We start from the raw sequence: 23972 nt of genomic DNA, 5'->3' as shown, positions 1-23972 counted from the left end.
ACAGTGACATACTGGTGAATCACAGTCTGGAGAATTTCACCATCAGTTTGAAAGACACAAGCAGTGAAGAAGATGAGTGAATAGGAGAGTGGGTGGAGAGAGAGAACAATCTACTATACGATTTTTTGTTTATTTCAGTGAATAAATTATGGTATTAATAAATAGTATTTTTTATCTGTAACCCTACTGACAATAATAATGATGAAAAAATATGAATTGAGAAATGGCAGTAAAGTGGACGGGGAGGGTGGCAAGGAAGATGCGGTTTGGGATCACCCTGTGACCTCATTATTTACCCAGTATTGGGTTGGAAACAGGGGGAGAGAAAGAGAGAGAGAGAGAGAGAGAGAGAGAGAGAGAGAGAGAGAGAGAGAGAGAGAGAGAATGTTTATTCAAGTGGCAGTGGTTATTCTTTTCATAGTAAAAACCAAGAAAAATCCTTATTTGCAAGACACTACATATGTAAAAGATAAATAAGTTTTGTATTAAAATATACAGCTATTTATCAGAATAAGACAATGTGTGTGTGTGTGTGTGTGTGTTTTGTCACCACCTCATCAGCCAATCACAGTGGACTGTAGGTGGAACCTATTTTATGGTAGGTACCAGAGGTGGAGCTTCTGCCTTCATGGCACGTTGAATCAGGTATAACATCATAACTCCTACTACAGCACATCAACAAAAAAACAAAAAAAAAAAGACAAAAAAAGTTACAACAATTATACTGATTATAAAAATTATTATATTTATTGTAGTAATAGTAATAATAATAATAATAATAATAATAATAATGACTAATAATAAAAATATTATTATTATTATAGATGGTAGAAAATAAATAGAATATTGATAATAATGATAAGAAAAGGAGAACACAAATAATAATAATAATATGATGGAAATGTTAATCAACATAAAATAACTATGAGAATATAGTAACTAATATGAAGAATATTAATATAGATACGTGAAAATTATAATAATAACTAACAATGCAAACAATAACAACAATATTACCAAGAACATGAAGATTTAGACACAGTAATGATAGTCATATATAATACATAAGAAGCAGAATAAAATAATAAAACTTATAAAAATAAAGTAATAATAATTAGAAGGATAGAAGACAATGCTTAGATGATGATAATAATAATGATAATAATAATAATAATAATAATAATAATAATAATAATAATAATAATGATAATAATGAAAACAACAAAACTTAAGGAATATAGATAAATGTAGATAATAATAATGACCAACAACTAACTATAACAACGACAATATGTACAATGGTCTGACCATTTTGAATTGAGCGTTTAGGCATTGTCCTTTCTGGGGATTCCCCAGCCTGCAGGGTTGCTACACTTATACCAAGACACACCTCATGTTATGTACTTCCTACCTCAAAATTAAATAGTGTTGTAGTATATATACACTGTGACGCTCTAAAAAAGGCAAGTTGGTGTAATATACCTTTTTTTTTTTTTTTTATGATACTTGCATTGTTTTTTGCAAAATATCACAATACTTAGCATTGTTTCCTCCAGGCGTTGTCATGTCTCCATGGGTGACCGAGTGAGGTCACATGGTCAAAGTGACCGTGTTAATCCATGGTCACTTCCTCTCATGCCGTCAGCCAGGAAACTACCTATTCCACTTGCTCTCTTCACCTCTACAGCTGAGAAAGAGAGCTTATTTACTCAGTAAATAAGTATTTTTAGAAGAAAAGGTGATCCTTACTTGACCCCTCAAGAATTGTTGCCTGAACAATGAAAGCCACCAACGTGCCTTGACTTTTACCTCAATGGTGGTGTGGAAAAAAAATTGTAACTAAAGAATAAAGATATAAAGTCATATTTTACAGGAAATTTCATGTCTAAAAGGAAACCTATCACATTTAAATGAACTTCACATTGGAGAGAGAGAGAGAGAGAGAGAGAGAGAGAGAGAGAGAGAGAGAGAGAGAGGCAGCTTAACTGACTGACAGGCAAATTTTTCTCAAATTCTAATGATTCATAGGCAAGTATAGATCTCTGATAGAAATGGATTTGCATGAAATGTAGCTTGCATATGCAAAGAGAGAGAAAGAAAGGTGGTGTGTGGGGAGCGAGGTTATCAGTGACACATAGTTTCCAATCTGATAATTGCCTGGCCTGTGGCAGCACCACAGGCTGGGAGAATCCCTGGAAAGGACAACACCTAAACGCTCAATCCAAAATGGTCATTCCATAGTAACAATAAGAACAACAATCACAACAATAGTGTGTGTGTGTGTGTGTGTGTGTGTGTGTGTGTGTGTGTCATCATGGTGCGAATTCAGCTATCAGCGATGGATTTGACATTTGAAAAGTTTCCTAACAACATTTTAGAAGAGTAGAAGAAACATATAGTAATAATAATAATAATAATAAAAATAATAATAATAATAATAACAATAATGATAGAAATAGTAAGAGCTAAATAATAATAATAATAATAATAATAATAATAATAATATTGTTTTTATTATTATTATTATTATTATTATTATTATTATTATTATTATTATTATTATTATTATGAGGAGGGTGTTCCACCAATTGCTCTAGGCTGTGGAGGATAGGAAAGTTGAAGATTAGTTGATCAGGATGGTCAGTGAAGGGAGAGGAAAGCCAAAGCTGGTGGTGAACATTGAAGTCTCCAAGAATGGAGATCTCCACTTCCACTTTGGAAGTTAAGTAGTCAAAGAATTTCTTATAATCAGAGGAGTTAGGTGAAAGGTATACAGCACAGATAAATTTTAGTTTGAAAGTGACTCTGTGGTCATAGCTAGATGGTGGGAAACTTGGAAGATTCAAGAGTATGGGCACGAGAGAAGGTTAAGTTGTTGTGCACATAAATGCAACATCCAGCTTTGGATTGAAAATGAAGATAGAGAAAGTAGGAGGGAACAGAAAAGGGGGTTTCTGTCAGTTGTCTCAGACACTTGTGTTTCAGTGAGGAAAAGATAAAGTTTAGTGGAGGAGAGGTGGTGTTCTACAGATTTAAAATTAGATCAAAGACCATGAATGTTTAAGAAGTTAATGAAGAAAAAGTTGAAGGGGGGTGTCAAGGCGGTCAAGATGGTTGATACCAGAAGAGCAGTGTGACCTGGGTACATTTGTGGTCCCCTCCCCAGATGGGGACTCAGGCTGGTGTATGAGTTGCCAGGATAATTTTCAATTTTGAGAGAAAGGTGTGTGTGTAATTAGGTGCTTATAGTTTTGTGTGAAGGAAGAGAGTTGTCTGTAGAGGGCAGGCTGCGACTGCCCCCTTGTGTTGTGAGACACAAAGGGAAATGTTCAGTGAGGTCACAACTGGGTTTAATGATAAGTTCACAGCACCCTCTCATCCAGTGCTTTAGACCTCACTGGGAACAATTATCATTTTGGCAGTTGCCTACTGCCTCCTCCTTGTAAACACCAGGTCCGTAGTTACTAACATCCACACAGCCTGCATCAGCTGTTGCTCTACAGCTGTTGACTTCTTGAGCAGTACTTGGATGCCCTCCAGCATTGGGAGCAGTGGCAAATTGATTTTCATCCAGACAAATGTAAACTGTTTTGCTTCACTCAAGTACACAATCTCATCCACCACACATACACCCTTCAGTACACAACTATAATCAGTTCAGACTCATAAATATCCTGGCATCTATCTCTGCCAACCTAAAATTCAATACCTACATAGACTTGTGCTCTCCAAAGCCAACAGAACACTAAAGTTCTTGAGAAACTTGTACAGCTAATGGGACATAAAACACATAGCATACAATTATCTTGTCAGACCAACACTGGAAAACTATTGCATGGTGCAGGACCCTACACCCACACTCACAGAAACATTGATAGGTTAAAGGTTTATTAATTTATTTATTATTGTTGATTTAACTATTCATTTATGTATCTTATTTTTATTTTATTTTATTTATTTATTTATTTTTTTTTCATGAGAATAATTTTGATGTGATTCTGTAGATTTTTGCAATGTACGTAATGTAATGTTAATAGTAATAGAGTGTGTCTCTAGAACATAGGCTGCATTTGTACCCTACATTGTTGAGAGAAAATGGTCAGAGAGAACACAGAGAGGAGAAAGAGTAGGTATACATCACTTTACCTCCCATATGTAGCCTACCTCCCTGTGAGTAATGGAGCTGCAACAACATGTATCTACTGCTTCCTGTTTACAGTGTTGGTCAGGTATAGTAGGACAGGAATGATAGGCATGATGCAGGGCAGGATGGGGCATCCATGAATGGGACTTTCCATGATTTTGCTTTGATATCTGTATTTAACACTAGAAGCTTGGTAGAGCTCAAGGATTGTTGCATTTGAATAATCCATATTCTTGCAGAGCACGCAGTGCATTCAAGCTGCTAGAGATTGACAAGCAGTGCCATCTGCTGCAGCCTGGGCAGGTGGTGGTGGAGTGTGGTGCCTCGCCAGGGGCCTGGACACAAGTGGCTGTGATGGGTGTCAACAGTCTTCCACATGGTAAAAGAAATGTACTTTGACTTTCTACATATTTGTTGACAGTTTAAGGGTTGAAACAGAGGAATGGGATAGGTTTGGTAGAGTTATTTCTTATGGATTATTTTGAAGGAATCTAATCATGATTATTCATTATTTTAGAAGAAGGTTCTTGTGCTGTTCACCACAGTCCATGCAGATTGACTTTTCTGGAATTCTGTGGCATCTCATTTTTTTTTTACCTTTGTTTTGGCAACACTAGTTGGCCCATTCCTCATTGTGTTACTGAGGAGTGTGATTGTGTCAAGGTGGGTGGGGGTTGTCATCTGGCAACTTATAGCGCTTGCGCTCGTCCCACTCTGCCTTCTCCGTTATGTTTAATAATAATAATAATAAATTGTAAACTTACCCTGCAGCAGTGTGGCCTCACACTGTTGGACCCGGTATGAGTTGCCAGAGAGAGAGAGAGAGAGAGAGAGAGAGAGAGAGAGAGAGAGAGAGAGAGAGAGAGAGAGAGAGAGAGAGAGAGAGAGAGGGGGGGGGAGGGGGAGATGGTATGCATTCCCTTAGATATCACACAGACACACAGGGTGGAGCAGGGTGGAGGTGTGATGCTCCTAATTAGAAAGGAATTGATGGTGGAATCTACTGCATGTGGGGAACAGTAGGCATAACTACTGAAAGTAAACTTAAAAAGAAATCTGGGAAGATGCCAAAATATAGTGTTCCCTCATATTCCAACTCATGGGATGAGGAAGAATACAAGAGAATACTGGAAGACACAAGGGCATGTTTATCCAAGTTGCTGGAGGAAAATGAGGATGTACTAGTGATGGGAGACTTTAATTGTAAAGAGTTATCTTGGGAAAGTTGGACCACAGAAGGTAGCGAGTCATCATGGGGAAACAAACTACTGGAGTTGGCTGTTAAGAATATTCTTACGCAGTGCGTTAAAGAAAACATAAGATTCAGAAGAAATAAAATACCGTCAAGGCTGGATCTAATTTTTACGAAGGAACAAGCCATAGTAGAGGATTTTAAAACAAAAACCCAATAGTTAAAAATGACCATGCATTGATTCACTTCTTAGTTATAGATAAAAACTTCAGTACAAGAAAAGAAGATCACAGGAGAGAATGGTTGAACTGTAGTAAGACAAATTTTGGACAGCTTAGGGAGTATTTCAATAAAGTGGATTGGAACAAAGTATTTCAAACGAGTGACATAGAAGAAAAGTGGACCACCTTCCTGGACATTTATAATACAGGAGTGGAGAACTGGGTATCTAAGAAATCAACAGAAAACCTGTTTAAGAAGGATTGGTATAACAAGAGATGTGCTATAGCTAGACTGGAGAGAGAAAAACATGGAATAAGTGGAAGAAGAATAAGAGACATGACTTGTGGCCAATTAGAAAGAGGAAGAAATACATCAAAATATGTAGAGATAAGCAGAAGAATTATAAAAAGAATATTGTGGATAATAAATGTATAGACGAACCAAAACTGTTTTATAGATTTATCAATGGAAAATTGAAGAGTAAAGAAGACATTAGCAGAATAAAAGTCAGAGAAGAAATGGTCGAAGACCCCAAAGAGATATCTCGGCTGAAGTGTTCAACAGATACATCCACTCAATGTTTACTAAGGAAAATTAATTTAGGGAAGAAAGGATAGCAATGGAAAATGGGACTGGTCTAAAAGAGGTAGTAACATCAACAGAAGAAGTAAAGAATATATTGGAAGAGCTGAATGTAAAGAAAGCAATGGGACCTGATAGTGTGTCAAAAGTGGATTCTAAAGGAGTGCAGTCCACAACTAGCCAAAGTGATATGCAATATAATCAGCACCACTCTGTTGGAAGGAAGAGTGCCTACAGATTGGAAATTGGCAGATATTATCCCAATTCACAAGGCCAGAAGTAAAGAAGACTCATTAAACTATAGACCATTATCACTGACAAGTGTAATAGCAAAGATTTGTGAAAAGATTATCAAGAACAGATGGGTGAAATACCTGGAAGACAACAACGTGATAACAGAAAGACAATTTGGATTCAGAGAAGGACGATCTTGTGTAACAAATGTGATGAGCTTCTACTTAAGATTAATGGATACAGTGCAAGGATGGGCTGACTGCATATACTTAGACCTGAAAAAAGCATTTGATAAAGTACCATACAGAAGGTTAATATGAAAATTGAAAAATATAGGAAGACTGGGAGGATCATTATTAAAATGGATGACCAACTTCTTGATGGACAGAGAAATGAGGACAGTAATCAGAGGCAATAAGTCAAAATGGAGATCAGTAATAAGTGGAGTTCCGCAAGGATCGATACTAGCACCAGTTATGTTTGTAATATAGGTAAATGACATGATGGATGGGGTGACAAGCTACATGAGTTGATGAGCTCAATTTTAGTATCATCAGCTACAAGATGATGATACTAAAATAATGAGAAAAGTAATAAATGAAGAAGACTGCAAAACTCTGAATCAAGACCTAATTAAGGTAAATGGATAGTCATTGAAGAGGAACATGGGGTTTAATGCCAAGAAATGTAGTGCGGTGAAGGTTGGAAAAAGTGTGAGAAGAACAGAAGGCACCTACTATTTGGGAAATGAGAAAATTACTGTAAGATCAGAATTAAAAGATCTGGGAGTAACCATTTCTAATAAACTGTTGTTTGTGAAGCATGTAAACAAGATCACTGGAGAAACATATAATCTGCTGAGAAACATCAAGATAGCGTTCTCCTACATCGACGAAGATACAATGAAAAAACTGATAACAACAATGACACGTCCAAGACTGGAGTACACAACATTAGTGTGGTCACCAAGTTTGAAGGACATCAGAAAGCTAGAAAAAATTCATAGAGCTGCAACTAAAGTCCCTGCAAGCCTAAGAGGGTATAGTTATGAAGAGACGTTTATGAGATTGGGCTTGACTACACTGGAAAAAAGGAGGGAAAGAGGTGATTTAATAGCACTATATAGAATATTGGAAGCAATGGAAAAGTTGGATAGGGAAGATCTTGTGATATCAGGCACAAGAGGTACCAGAGGACATGGAAGGAAACTGATAAGGAGTGTTTGCAGAAGAGACATCAAGAAACATAGCTCTCCCCACAGGAGCATAGCAGTGTGGAATGAGCTTAATGATGAGACTGTGTGTGCCAAGACAGTCAATAAATAAAAAAAAAAAATGGATAAAAATCAATATGGAGACAGGACAGCACAAGCCTAGTGTGGCTCTTGTCTTGTATTTCTTAACTAGGTAAATACAATTAGGTAAATACACACATACACACACTCTTGCAAAATAAACATGATCATATCTTTTGCCTGGAGAGAGAGAGAGAGAGAGAGAGAGAGAGAGAGAGAGAGAGAGAGAGAGAGAGAGAGACTGACTGACTGTGGGGAGCATCATATCAGAAAATGGTGTGCAGCTCCTCAAAGAACACACACACACACACACACACACAGATTGCTCATAAATAAAAGTGATCATCTTTTGCCTGTAATGTGTGACAAAGTGCGTTAGAGAACATGACTGGGAAACATTAGACGACGGTGTATATAAATGCATAATCCTTCCAGTGTGGCATAACTAGGAACTCATACCAGCAGATCTAGCCAGCCTATGACCCCCATGGATGATCTTCATGGTCACCAACATATCTCTGAATTTTTCATTTGCTGTTTACCTGTAGATCATCAACTTTGCATTATTTTACATTATATAATGTATATTAGTGAAAATGTAAGTAAAGAATGGATTCATTGTCTCATTTCTCAGAATTATTGGTTTGAAAGGGGGTACCAACATCATTCTTGGCCACCAGTGTGAACCCTAGGCACAGGAAGGGTATGTGGTTCTCAACTATTCCAGCCTTGTGGGTGAGGACGGAGACAGGACAGGGAAGGGGGATATTAATACTGTGGCCACAAGAGGTCTTGAGATGTCGTGATAGAAAATGGTGTGTGAAAATGGAAGACTTAATGCAATGAGCTTATTTCAGAAGTGTAGCTAATGTAATGATCTTACACCATATCAGTTAATTATTTATGAAGATGGTGAAATTTTCATGACAACCTTATGACGTGATAACTTAATACTTATTCATATAACAGCACCTGGGAATACAAGTATGACAAATAAAAGAGAAAGTATCAGTTTAACTCATTTATTTTACTAGCTCTGATATGTTCTTACTTAACCCTACTTTAGTTGATGATTTCTTACATTACATCAGGTTTTAATGTAAACAGTGTAATTTGCATGACAGCCTCATGACATGAAAAAATTCATCTTCATCTTTTGGAAAGCTATAAAAACATGTGTTTCTCTGTTTCTGGAATAAAGACTTGCAACTGGATACAGTACAACAGTTTGGAATACTGGTTAACAACAGCCCGTATTCTAAGTCAGTTCTGACTTCTTGAGGAGAGACCTGTCTTTCTCACATGACCACTGTGAACTGGCATACTACTCCTGACCTCTCCAATTTTTTACCCTATGGCGTCAGTCCCAGGTCTCTGATCACGTGCTCTGAGATTCTGGTGAGCACGTGGGCCAAGATGAGTTGACCTATCTACCATTTTATTAGCCTTGGTACTGTGCTGTATTATTAAGTACTCATTAAAGTGCCCATTTTCACAAAATACAGTCTTTGGTTTCATCTTTGTCAGGCTGTCCCGTCCTTGGCCGGATGGCATCATATTATCCACCACCCTACTTGGCACAGCCATGTCGGACCTACTGACACAGGTGTTTCTAGCTGCTGGATGTCCTGAGGGTGCAGCGTAGTATTTTATTATTCAGGACTAATCCAATTGTAACTTATAGAAAATTGAGACTTTGGTATTCATATTAGAATATCTCAATCGAATGATTGCTTTAAAAAGTTTACCACCATTTCTTTATTTTATATATATATATATATATATATATATATATATATATATATATATATATATATATATATATATATATATATATATATATATATATATATATATATATATAATGTTACGACTACACTTCCCATCGAATTCACAAAGATGCCACACCTCAACTAGCTTCACTGAACAACATCCTATATGGACTCAGTGCAGGGCTTTAATATGGGTGTACAGGGTCCCTTGTGACTCATGCACTCTTTTCACAATGGTCGTAATGCCAGGTCACACTAATTGAGGTCATGTGTCTGTTTTACCTGTAACCTATAGACAAGGGAAATACTCTAATAAAAATTAACTCCCACCGCTGGGAAAGGATCGACAACCATGTCTAGGAAAAAACAGTTACAATATGCAATAACACATATATGGTCAAGGTATAACACCTCACTTGACAACCAGCCTCAGTAACAAATCCTCCCACTGTCCAAGAGTATGTTATAGCCTCAAGTCAAATAGTGTCGTTTACTGCCTCGTGGACAGCAGACCTTGTCAGGACCTGAAGAGGGAGTAAAGTTCACTACACAGCCAATTACTTAAGTCCTCTGCAAGTCAAGCACCCTCCAGGAGTTGATGCAGTAGCATTTAACACTAAACAAGCTCACTAACAAGAGACACAACTACAAATGAGTGCCCACTAACACACTGGAGAGTCATTTGCCACTCATTGTACAAGAGCTCGGCCTGCACACACATGTAGCCAAGGAGTCATTTCCCTGGGTCTGGAGTGTGTTATACACAGCTACTCTCTGACAGGATACTGTAGAGACTCCTATTCTATATATGGAGGCTGGGGCATATGCTCAGTAGTGACTCACTCATCCCCTTAAGGCAGTGGTTCTTAAACTTTTTCAATATAAGCACCCCTTTTAGATCAGCAGTCACTTCTTGCACCCCCTGAATTGGTGAAAAAAAAAAAAAAAAAAAAGCTAAGATACAAAGTTGATGTGCTGTTTATTAATTACAAAGCCACTTTTTTTTCTTTTTTAATCTTCATTCACAAAGCTTACAGAACACTGCTGTAGCAAAAAGAATTATTATTATTATTATTTTTTGCTGAAAAGAATATCACATATATAAAACTATATTTTGCTTTAATTATCCATCCTCATACTCCTTAGGAACTGGCTTTGCACCCCATAGGAGTGAGCACCCCTGGTTAAGAACTACTGCCTTAAGGCAACTGACCCGACTAACTCTTATTCTGCTTCAGTCTCCGTCAGATATTAGTGCTCATCTCAATACTTCTGCTCCACCTAAGTGCTGGTTAGTGACTTACTGTGGCACACTCCCTCCCATTCTGCTACAAGGGGGTGAGGGGTGTACAAGGAAGGAGGGGATGGGGTGGTGACATACATACACACATACACCCAAATGCACTCTCCGCTGCACTCTCTGCACTGTCTAACACAAACAAAACACTTTTCTTCTGAAAACTCTAATGATCAAACTAGGGAGGCTAAATTAATACTGATTATTTCATTGTCAAGAGCAACTCTTCTAGTAAATACTGGGTAAGACTCAGATTGAATGGAAAAGGGACAGTAAGGAAATTTATATGGGGAATGAGTAATTGCACATATAAATATTACACTAGAAGCATCAGGCTGGGCAGCTATGTGTCCAGGATGTGTCAAAGCCTCTTGTCCAACCTCTCTCTCTCTCTCTCTCTCTCTCTCTCTCTCTCTCTCTCTCTCTCTCTCTCTCTCTCTCTCTCTCTCTCTCTCTCTCTCTCTCTCTCTCTCTCTCTCTCTCTCTCTCTCTCTCTCTCTCTCTCTCTCTCTCTCTCTCTCATAATTCTTTTCTCATTAGTTCTTACTACTTCATTTTATATTGTATTATCTCACTGCACACAACTATATATATATATATATATATTATATATATATATATATATATATATATATATATATATATATATATATATATATATATATATATATATATATATATATATATATATATATATATATATATATATATATATATATATATATATATATATATATATATATATATATATATATATATATATATACGAGGTGTGTCATTAAAGTTCCAGGACTGGTGTCCTAAAAGATGAATTTCAAACCCAAGCCACAAACCACCATATTTCCCCTTCAAAGTAATCCTTCTGGAGTATACAACTGCGCTCCCAACCCTCTACAGTCACTAATCTTTTTCTTACGTGCTTTTAAAATCATGTCCTCTGTTGCAGGTCGTTTAACAATGAGCGCTGAACAGCGAACAAACTTGAAGTTTTTGGTGCAGTTGGGGAAAACGCCGTCAGAAGCACTGGGTATGCTGCAAAAAGTGTACGGGGATGAGACAATGTCACGCTCACGTGTTTTTGAGTGGTGCAAGAGGTTCAAAGAGGGCCGGGAGGACGTGGAAGATGACCCCAGGAGTGGAAGACCCTCAACGAGCAGGAATGAGGCCAATGTTGAGCGTGTCAAGCAGATGGTGCGTGACGATCGTCGGTTGACTGTTCGAAAGATCGCAGATGAGCTTGGCATGAACCACAACAGCGTGTGGAAGATTATCACTGAAGATCTGGGCATGCGGAAAGTCTGTGCGAAGATGGTGCCGAGACTCCTGAACGATGACCAGAAGGGACGACGCATGCAGGTGTGTCAGGACATCCTCGAGCGTCTGGAAACTGAACCAGACTTGCTCAGGAGAGTCATCACCGGCGATGAGTCCTGGGTACGAGTATTTGAGTACGACCCGGAGACCAAACGCCAGAGCCTTCAATGGAAGAGTCCGGCGTCGCCACGGCCGAAGAAAGCAAGGCAGTCCAGGTCCAGCTTCAAGGTCATGTTGATCGCTTTCTTCGATGTGAGGGGCATCGTCCACTGCGAGTTCTTGCCACAGGGCCAGACAGTCAACCAACATGTGTACAAAGAAGTACTGCGGCGTCTGCTTCGTGCAGTGCGCGAGAAGAGGCGGGAGTTGTGGCAGGGCAACTCGTGGCTGCTTCACCACGACAATGCGCCTGCTCACAATGCCCTGAGCATCAGAGAGTTCTTGGCCAAGAAGAACATCGCCGTGCTGGAGCAACCGCCCTACTCACCTGACCTCGCTCCGTGCGACTTCTTCCTCTTCCCCAAGCTCAAGGAGGTCATGAAGGGGACCCGTTTTGATGATGCGGACGACATCAAAAAGGCCGTGACGACGGAGCTGAGGAGCATCCCGCAAGAATCCTTCCAGCAGTGCATGCAAGCCTGGCAGAGAAGGATGGACAAGTGCATGCGGTGCCAGGGGGATTACTTCGAAGGAGATAACCTATAGTTTGTAGCCTGGATGTGAAATAAAACTTGTGTGGCACCAGTCCTGGAACTTTAATGACACACCTCGTATATATATATATATATATATATATATATATATATATATATATATATATACGAGTATATACACATATATATATATTACTACTGTACTTGTACTTGATGTAGGTAACACAAACTTGAAGAAGTCAGTAAAGATGTAATGTAGTGAAAAAAAAGTTGGGAACCACTGTATAGGGGCTGGCTAAAATTTTATGGACTATGATTTCTATTCTTTCAAGAGTTTTAGTTTCAGCTTGCTTCTGCTTTGGGAAATAAGCAAAGATTTTAAAAGATTACCACTAAGTAGGCTACAAGGAAATTACAGTAAAAAATATATGTGCCCATGTAACAGTGAGCCAGACTTATTCCACTCTGAGAGACTGATGGAAATGACTGAGGTCATTCAGAAACAGTGAGGTTTGAGGAGAGAAGGTGAGATTTTTGCAATTAAAACATTAACAGAGTATTTAGGAAAGGATGAAAATTTGTATGCAGGACTTATAAACCTAGAGAAAGCATATCATAGGATGGATAGAGAAGGCCTTTGAGATGCTTTTAAGGTTCATAGTGAATGAGGGCAGTTGTTGCAAGGAAATAATGATGCAGATACAGGTGTGAGAATGGAGGAAGAGCTTGGAGAGAGTTTTTTTAGGAACAGAAGTGAAGCAAGGATGTGTGATACCCCCATGGCTATTTAATATATTCATGGATGGTTGTATGGGGAAGAAGAAAGCTGAATTAGTAAAGGTTGGTTCAAGGTTGCAGCAGAATGAAGTGGGATGAGCAATGGTGGCATTTCTGTTTGCAGACAACACTGTCTTACTAGCAGAGGGAAAGGAAGCTTCAGAGAATGGTGGAGTATTTTCATAGGGTGTGCATGAGATAGGTAATGAATTTGAATGCTAAGAAAAGTAAAGTGATGGTGTTTGAGGGAAACAGAGGTGTGTTATTTTAGATTTTAGGATTTTAGGGGAATGTGTCAGCTGTTAAGTGCCCATGGGAAGAGAGAGAATGGAGGAGGTGAGTGAGTTTAAGTATCTGAGAACAGTAATAAACAAGGTGAGATGGTAAGAAAGATAAGAGAGAGTATAGTGAAAGATACATACTTGTAGGCCATAGGATCACTTGCATTGGTCATGAAAGGGTGAAATGTACCTATGGATATAAAGATAGGTTTAAAGAATGGTATTGCCCTGCCAGCATTCACACATGGATCAGAGACCTAGATGTGGTATAGGACACAAGAATCAAAAGTGTTTGCTGTGGAAATGAGTCATCAGACTCAGGTATATGGAGTGAAAAGATGTGAGGGTGAGAGCAATGAAAGTGTGTATAAGAAATGTGGTATGAGCATTAATTTTGTGTAGGTGATAAAATTTGAACTGGATGAATGAGTAAAAATTAATGCACTGAGATGGTGTGTCCATATTGAGAGGATGAAGAGTCTGTAAAGAAGGTGTATGTGAACAAAGTTGAAGGTACTGCTAGTAGAAGAAGTCCACTCTTGGGAGATGGAAAAATAAGGTAAAGGAGTACATGAGCGAGAGATATTATTAGAGGCCAGATGCTTGAACAACCAAGAAAGGAATGTCTGCTTAGGTAGAGGTGGGGACTTCTGTCCTGGCCACCCAGTAGGAAGTGAGGTATCAAGAGAAACAGATTTTATTTTGTTTTATTTATTTATTTATTTACTTATTTTTATGTAGGAGGGGCACCAGCCAAGGGCAACAAATAAAAAAACAAAAGCCCACTAAGATGCCGGTCTCCAAACAGGGTCCAAAGCAGTAGTAAAAAATTGAAGGATAAGTGTCTTGAAATCTCCTCCTTGAAGGAATTCAAGTCATAGGAAGGTGGAAATACAGAAGTAGGCAGGGATTTTCAGAGTTTACCAGAGAAAGGGATGAATGATTGAGAATACTGGTTAACTCTTGCATTAGAGAGGTGGACAGAATAGGGGTGAGAGAAAGAAGAGAGTCTTGTGCAGTGAGGCCATGGGAGGAGGGGAGACATACAGTTAACAAGATCAGAAGAGCAGTTAGCATGAAAATAGCTGAAAAAGATAGCTTGAGACCCAGCACTGTGGTGATGAGAGAGAGAGGCTGAAGACAGTTAGAGGAGAGGAGTGATAAGATGAAAAGCTTTTGATTCCACCCTGTCTAGAAGAGCAGTATGAGTGGAAACCCCTGAGACATGTGAAGCATACTCCATACATGTATGGATAAGGCCCTTGTACAGAGTTAGCAGCTGGGGAGGTGAGAAAAACTAGCAGAGACATCTCAGAATGCCTAATTTCATAGAAGCTGTTTTAGCTAGAGATGAGATGTGAAGTTTCCTGTTTAGATTATAAGAAAAGGACAGACCAAGGATGTTCAGTTTAGAAGAGAGGGCCAGTGTCACTGAAGAAGACAGGATAGATGTCTGGAAAGTTGTGTTGAGTTGATAGATGGAATAATTGAGTTTTTTGAGGCATTGAACAATACCAAGTTTGCTCTGCTCCAATCAGAAATTTCTGAGAGATCAGAAGTCAGGTGTTCTGTGGCTTCCCACCATGAAATGTTTACTTACTGAAGGGTTGGACATTTATGAAAAGACGTGGAAAAGTGCAGGGTGGTATCATCAGCGTAGGAGTGGATAGGACAAGAAGTTTGGTTTAGAAGGTCATTGATGAATAACAGGAAGAGAGTAGGTGACAGGACAGAATCCTAAGGAACACCACTGTTAATAGATTTAGAAGAACAGTAACCATAGAAAGATAGTATAAAGATGGAAAAGGTCTCTGTATAGTGTTAGCATATTTGAGGAGGATAACATTGGTAGATATGACACAGAACACATAACTTCATGCAACCTATTTTTAGTAAGAGATGAGATGTAAGATTTCCAGTTTAGATTTTTTAGTAAAGTATGTTCATTGTAGAGGAGAACTATTGAGTGTCTTTGAAAAGGCAGCAATAGTTGTCTGGAATGTTATAGTTTTTGTATAAGTGAAGGCATTGACTTCTTGAGATGCATTGAACAGCACAAAATTTGGCCTGTCCCATTCAGAGATCATAAAAATATGTCAGATGTTCTGTAGTTTCTGTGAGTGAATTGTTTAATTTTTGCCTAGTTGGTTGACTGGTAAATGAAATTAAGATACAGGGCTTGTAATGCCTAAGATGCAGAAAAAAAGGTTATGCAAACTTGAGCAGCAAAAAGAGTTAAGGAGTTAGTAGAGCATTGTAATTTGTTCTCCGTGGATGCATAGCTTTCCTTATGTCATTGTATTGATCTTTCTCTCAGTTTTGATAGTAGAACATTGTAATTTGTTCTCTGTGGATGCATAGCTTTCCTTATGTCATTGTATTGATCTTTCTCTCAGTTTTGATTCTCTCTCTCTCTCTCTCTCTCTCTCTCTCTCTCTCTCTCTCTCTCTCTCTCTCTCTCTCTCTCTCTCTCTCTCTCTCTCTCTCTCTCTCTCTCTCTCTCTCTCTCTCTCTCTCTCTCTCTCTCTCTTCCCTCCCTCCCTCCCTCCCTCCCTCCCTCCCTTAATAGGCTGGCCATTTTTTTTTTTTTTTTTTTTTTTTTTTTTATGTAGGAAGGATACTGGCCAAGGGCAACAAAAATCTAATAAAAAAAATGCCCACTGAAATGCCAGTCCCTAAAAGGGTCAAAGCAGTGGTCAAAAATTGGTGGATAAGTGTCTTGAAACCTCCCTCATGACAGGTTCCTACTGTTCATACACACTATCCTTAAACACCTGGTCCTCTTGTTCTTGCATTTTTTCCTCTTAAGTATTCTTTAGAATAAGAGCAGAGCTAGTGAAACATAGATGTGAGTAATAATGATTGATAAGGTTTTCCTTCACATAGCCAAGAACAAGGGTCAGGGTATGGTGATAGGAATTGACTTGCAGACCATCCATCCACTGCCTGGTGCCACTCTGCTAGGTGGGAGAGACTTCACCTCACCACAGACACAGCAGCAAATACTGGAACTCCTCAGCAGCAGAAAGGTGAGGCTGTTGCATTCATATCATCATCACCATCATCATCATCATCATCATCATTATCATGAAAATTAAGGATTGTATGAAAATAATTATCTATTGATCTATATATCAGGCCAGCAATCCCACATGGGGTGGCCCAGACAAGACCCTATTCACTCACACACATATCATTCACACTCCCTCCCAGGGACAGTCTTGTGAACCACCATACTGCACCCAGACAAGGATAAATAATGAGTGCCCCAGATGTATTGCTCACTTCATCTATTATCTGCAGATTGATGTTGTGCTGTCAGATATGGCACCAAAAGCTTCAGGCATAAAAGACTTGGACCATGAGAACATCATCAGACTGGCCTATGCTGCTCTTGGGTTTGCTATTCAGAACACAGCAGAGGGAGGCAGCTTCTTGTGCAAGGTGAGACTCATAGGGGCTGGTTTCAAGTATGTGTTAATTTGCATTACCTTTACTTATTTTCATGGTTTACTTACTTTTATCAACTATGCTCATTCTGTAACATAACTTTTACTTGTTGAATCTTCTTTTCCACCTTTTTTTTTCATTATTTTCCAAAGGTGTAGATATCTTGCCTTGTTTGCTATATTCTTAATTCTTAATTTACTTACTTTTGGGAAAACTCTACAAGAGAGTGCACAAGTCATGGGGAAGTGTGGAGCACAAAAGTTTAACTTTTGGGGAAACTCTACAAGAGAGTACACAATTGGGAAGTGTAGCAAGATTAAACCCCTTGTAACATGCTAGAGATAACATGATGATAACATCAGCTTGTAGCTTATTGTACAGCAGCTCTGGTTGTTACTTACAGTAGCTTCCTCCATTACCTTGGCCATTTTTAATTTGTGAACTATGACAGTAGGTAATTTCTACTTTTTGTAAGAAAATAGAACAAAATAAGGGAAGTCATGGAGAAGTGTGGAGCACAAAAGTTTAACTTTTGGGAAAACTCTACAAGAGAATGCACAACTGGGAAGTGTAGCAAGATTAAGCCCCCTTGTAACATACCAGAGATAACATGAGGTACAGGTAAAGTACTCAGGCAGTCATTATATCTTTGATTGTTTGCAGAGATGATGCTTGTGATAAACTTCAAACAAGAACATTATACTTGAAATTATCACATTTGAGACATAGTTTATTAGCAACTTTTCTCTAAGAAAGTTGTTACTACCTTTATGATTTGTTTTCATTATACCCTCATATATTACTATTTTCCTTATGGTCTTTTCTGATGACCCATATAAGTTATCTACCCACATAGATGCAGCCAGCCACATATTCATATAATCAGTAGTAAGGAGGTGGCATTTTGACATTTGTTAAGGCTGCTTTCTCTCACATGCATGTTTCCATTGGCCTGGTAAACTTTCAGTTCCCTTATCTATTAATTTTGTGATACCCACCTGGATCTCTCATCTGGTATCTATTAATTGTGTGATAACCTAGTTATTGTTGTCGATGATCTGCTGATAATCTTTGGCTCTGGTATCTATTAGTCATGTGATAACCTTGTGGATCTTGTTGTCAACCTTGGTAATCTTCTATTGTCCCTTCTCTATCAGCTGGTGATAGCTTCTCATACTCTTAATAACTGGTTTTTGTATCTTTGTTCATTCATCTTTGTCTCTTGCTGTTTTCTGTTTTTTTTTTTTTTTCCAATGACTTTTTGTTCTTATATCTTCTAAGTTAGTATTTTTCTTTTTATCTATTTTTACATCTTTAAGTTTACCACACATCCTACTGCTTGAGGTTGGGTTGGGTGGTGACATGTGGCAATTCTCCTGGTGTGGTAGTGTGGGAATTATGTGCTGCCTTGTGCTGACTTGACAGCATTGTTGTTTTGGTTTGCATCCTCCCAAGATGTCACTTCTTGTCCTTTAGTTCTGTACTGTATATGTTCAGAAGGAGGTAATAGACACCTACTGAAATCATAATTACTCCCAGTGAGGTGTGAAGCACTGGATCAGGAGGTGCTGTGAAATTATCAATAACCCAGCTGTGACCTCACTGTCTCACAACATAAAGGGGCAGTCACAGCCTGCCCTCTAAAGACAACTCTTCTTTCACATGCACCTAATTACATGCACCTCCTTCACTCAAAATTCAAAATTAAACATGGTGACTCCAACACAAGCCTCGAAGTTCCCATCTGGGGAATGGACCAGAAATGTCTACAAGTTGGACTGGTATCAACCCTAATTTTCAATCCAAAGGTGGATGTTGCATCTATGTGTGCAATGACTTAACCTTCTCTCATGCCTATGCTTTTGAATCTTCCAAATTTTCTAACATCTGGCTATGACTACAGAGTCACTCAGACTAAATTTATCTGTGCTGTATACCTCTCACCTAACTCCTCTGACTATAAAAAACATTTTTTGACTACTTAACTTCCAAAGTGGAGCTTAATCTGACTTTCTTCCCTTCTGCAGAGATCTCCATTCTTGGAAATTTCAATGTTCACTACCAGCTTTGGCTTTCCTCTCCTTTCACTGATTATCCTGATGAACTAGCTTTTAACTTTACTACCCTTCATGATCTAAAGCAATTATTGCATCACTCTATTCATATTTCTGACTGGCTTGGAGATACACCCAATATTCTTGACCTTTTCCTAACCTCCAGTCCTGCTTATGCTGTCACTCTGTTTTCTCCATTGGGCTCCTCCGATCACAACCTTATATCTGTATTTTGTCCTATTGCTCCAGTCCTTCCTCAGGATCCATCAAAGGAGAGGTGCCTCTGGTGTTTTGTCTCTGCAAGTTGGGGAGACCTGAGGAGGTATTCTGATTTTCTTGGAATGAGTACTACATGCCAAGCCTTGGTTTAACACAGCCTGTTCTCACCCTATACATGATAGAGAGTGGCCCACAAAAGGCACTTGAGCCTTCCATCACCTGAATCTCATGCACTTTATATTTCTGCCTGGAATCATGCCAAGTCTTTTCTCCAAGTAGCCAAAAATTCCTTCATTGATAGGAAGTGTTAAAATCTTTCAAGATCTAATTCCCCTTGTGACTTCTGGCACCTAGCCTAAAACATCTCAAATAACTTTACTTTTTCATCTTTCCCTCCTTTATTTCAACCTGATGGCACCGCTGTCATCTCATCTGTCTCTAAAGCTGAACTCTGCTTAAACCTTTCTTAAATACTCTGCCTTGGATGATTCACAGCTTGTTCCTCCCTCTCCTCCACCCGCCAACTGCTTCATGCTGCCTATCAAGATCCTTCGCAGTGATGTTTTCTATGCCCTTGCTGGCCTTAACCCTCAGAAGGTTCATGGACCTGATAGGGTCCCTCCTATTGTCCTATGAAACTGTGCCTCTGTACTTGCACCTCGCCTGAACAGACTCATCCAACTGTTCCTTTTTGCTGGAAGTTTGCCTATATTCAGCCTGTTCATAAAAATGGTGACTGCTCTTTCAGACTGCCATCCTATTGCTTTAATTTCCTACCCCCTCTAAAGTTTTTGAATCTATCCTCAACAGAAGATTTTTAAACATCTATCACTTCACAACCTTATATCTGATCGCCTGTTTTGGTTCCACTGATGCTGCTCTACTGGTGATCTGGTTTTCCTTTCTAAGTCTTGGTCATCCTGTTTTAGGGATTTTTGGTGAAATTTTCACTGATGCCTTAAGCATATCAAAAGCTTATGATAGAGTCTGGCACAAAATTTCAATTTCCAAACTACCCTCATATGGCTTCTGCCCTTCTCTTTGTAACTTTATCACAGGTTTCCTTTCTGACTATTCTGTTGCTGCTGTGATAGATGGTCACTGTTCTCCTAAATCTATAAACACTGGTGTTCCTCAGGGTTCTGTCCTGTCACCCACTCTCTTCCTATTATTCATCAGTAATCTTCTAAACTTCTTGTCCTATTCACTCCGACACTAATGATACCACCCTGCACTTTTTTTTTTTTTTTTTTTGATTGGGGCAGAGTAAACTTGGTATTGTTCATTGCCTCAAAAACTCAATTACTCCATCTATGAACTCAGCACAAACTTTGAAATAACTATCTCCTCTTCTTCAATGACACTTAACTGTCCCCTTCTTGTACACTGAACATACTTGGTCTGTCCTTTACTTATAATCTAAACTGGAAGAAGCAATCTTTTCTAACCAAAGGTAAAATGTCCTTAAGAGATTCTATCTTGAAATGAATGTATTCTATATACTCATTCAAACTCCAAACATCCAAACACTGCCATCCTTCTTCCGCTTAGGAAAAATATGTGAGCAAAAATCTGAGGAAACATCTTGTTTCCTCAACAATATGTTCATGAATAAAGCCAGTCATGGTTACATCTATGGCTTGTGTATTATCATTAGAAAAAGGTAATGGAAGAGAAACACAGGTCATTAAATGAAAACAAATTTTTCCCTGAACTGTATCTCTTTTTTCAAGGATCACTGGAAAATTTTTTTCCCAAAGTTGAAGAGAATACTTAATTTTCTCTCCCTGAAAATCCTCAGGAATGTTAATCTAAAGTAAATCGCTCTGGACAAATATCAACTTAACCTTTGGTACTGGACAGTCTCTATGAACACCCTGCCCATCAGGCACCTCATATTGACCTCGTCCCCTGCCACCTCTCCCTTCTAAATTATCTTTTATTGTTGGTATTCCCAAGACCCTTGCCTCCTCTCCAAAAATTCTTGTTTCCCTTAACCTGTACACTGCTGTGCTGTGTCATAGTTAATTGCATTTTTTTTTTTCTCATTTACCCCATAAAATGAGGAAAAAAATAAGTTTTATATATATATATATATATATATATATATATATATATATATATATATATATATATATATATATATATATATATATATATATATATATATATATATATATATATATATATATATATATATATATATATATATATATATATATATATATATATATATATATATATATATATATATATATATATATATATATATATATATATATATATATATATATATATATATATTCCAATTTCATGAATGGAAGTGTGGCTACCATACGATTTTGATTCTTGGATTTTTCCCTTCTCAAACCTTTTGATATCAGTCTGGGAATGCAGAATTTTATGTTTATATATTCTTATGACTTTTAATCTCTTCTTTACATACACTTTCCATAACCCTATAGTGTGTGCAATAAATAAGTATTTTTTTACATTACAAATAAATAAACAAGAAAATCAACAAAATGGTTGGATGTGCATCTGGCAACACCCTACCTCTCAAGGTTCTGGTTACTAAACCTGCAGTTCTCAAAGAAACAAACAAACATAATTTTTTTACTTTCAGTTTTCCTTTCCAGTTACTCCAAAGTCTCATTTCCTATTTATGCTTTATTGATTATATATTTGAAAAATAACTTTCTGGGAGAAAGTAACTTAGCTTTTTGTCTGATGATTTTTGGGGAAACAGCAGCCCGTCCTGTGTAGCTAACACCACACAACAATGAAAGTGCGCCAAAACATTTATAAAAATATTATTCCTCTCTATTACCATAGCTTTCAACTTAATTTCATTGCTTTGATATTAATGCAAGTTGAAGTATGCATCACAAAAATAAAATAACCCCCAAATATGTTTCATTTCCTACAGAAGTAATCAGTCCATAATAACTCTGAGGTGTGTGTATATATATATATATATATATATATATATATATATATATATATATATATATATATATATATATATATATATATATATATATATATATATATATATATATGAAAACACTCACTCCCAACTTGTCAGAATATTTTTTGTTACTGTTAGTGACAAGTCATATATATACAAACAAAATTGAAGGATGTAAAATTGCTTGAAAAGCAAATCATATATATACATAGTGTTGCGCCCACCCCTCACTCCGGGCGGGCGTGTTATCCACACGGGGAAGGTTCAAGAAACAGGAGCAGTGGGGCCTCAAATAAGTCACACTGAATGCCGGGACAAGGCACACACACACACGAGCAGGCACAAGGGAAAACACGGGCACTATTTCCTAGGTTTATTGACAAATCCTCCGCAAGTACACTGCTTTACAAGTTCACAGGGGCACCACAAGTCTCCCAGGGCACGACAGGCACTCAACAGGCAGGAAAACACTTCCAGAGCAGGCAGGCACACGCTCGCTTCCTCTCGGGCCACGCATCTCCGCTCTCTCTGCCTTCCCGCCTCTCCCAGTTCTGCCACCTCCAACAGTACTGTCACCCGCACCCATACCCCTGGTGTAACAATGCTAAACACCTCCCTAAGAGGTACATATATATGAGGGCATCAGGACCATAGGGGCTGAAATGCCACCTCCCCAAATATGGAGTTACACATATCAAAAGAATTGGCAACTCTTCTTTCCAGCTGTGACATTTGCAACACTGTTTTCCAGCTTCCATATGGTTGAAAGTCCTGTAGTAGCAAGTGGAGTCACGACTTATTGACTTGATATTCACATGCTGTGTGCGGTGATTGAGCCAAGGGGCACGTTCATTCAGGACCAGCTGGGCTCAAGTCCAGTGAAAGGGAGCCAGCCAGTGAGAGCCTGCGACATAGTGCATAACCATCTCTCGCCTTATCAGCTTTTTCCTCCCTAAGAAACATGTCACCTGGAGCCCATCACCACGCTACTTACTAGCCTTCCTCACGCTTCCTTCCCCAGTCCTGCCCAAACCTCCTTCATACTCAGTCTTTTCCTCTGACTAACCAGTGCCACCTGTTAATCATTTGTCTTACCATCATTACTAACTCATTATTTCAATGACTCCCATTAACATAATATTTATTTGCCCTTTAATTTTTTGCTTTAAGTAAATAATGTATTGTAGTATCAATACTAGTATTTTCTCCTATTTTTTTTCAATACTCTGAGCCTATGATACTTTTCCTTCATGTAGTTTATTGTATTATTGCTATCATTTCTATAATAATAATAATAATAATAATAATAATAATAATAATAATAATAATAATATTTGTTGAGGTGTGAAGGGTAGCAGAGACACCAGAATCTTGGTTTCGTTTATTTGTGGAGCGAGAGAGTACAAGGCACGCCGTAACAGAGAAAGAGGTCCGGACTGACTCCTTGTTCGAACGAACGAACGAACGAATTGGGGATAGGAAAGTTGGATGAAAGAAGAATTTGAGAGAGAGAAGT

At 38.2% G+C, this 23972-nt stretch overlaps 1 protein-coding gene across 1 annotated transcript in view; it reads left to right on the top strand.

The window, feature by feature from the left end:
- Positions 1-8349: 8349 nt before the first annotated feature.
- The window catches only part of LOC135090820 (rRNA methyltransferase 2, mitochondrial-like), a 39615-nt gene continuing 23992 nt past the window's right edge, over positions 8350-23972 (top strand). The window contains exons 1-3 of the mRNA XM_063987897.1: positions 8350-8371; positions 16649-16791; positions 17066-17206. Of these exons, the coding sequence (XP_063843967.1) occupies positions 16669-16791; positions 17066-17206 (264 nt within the window). The 5' untranslated portion in view covers positions 8350-8371; positions 16649-16668. The remainder of the gene's footprint in view (positions 8372-16648; positions 16792-17065; positions 17207-23972) is intronic.

The sequence above is a fragment of the Scylla paramamosain genome, chromosome 36, assembly GCF_035594125.1.
Source record: "Scylla paramamosain isolate STU-SP2022 chromosome 36, ASM3559412v1, whole genome shotgun sequence".
NCBI classification, from domain to species: Eukaryota; Metazoa; Arthropoda; class Malacostraca; order Decapoda; family Portunidae; genus Scylla; species Scylla paramamosain.
This window is presented reverse-complemented; position numbering and strand designations above follow the sequence as displayed.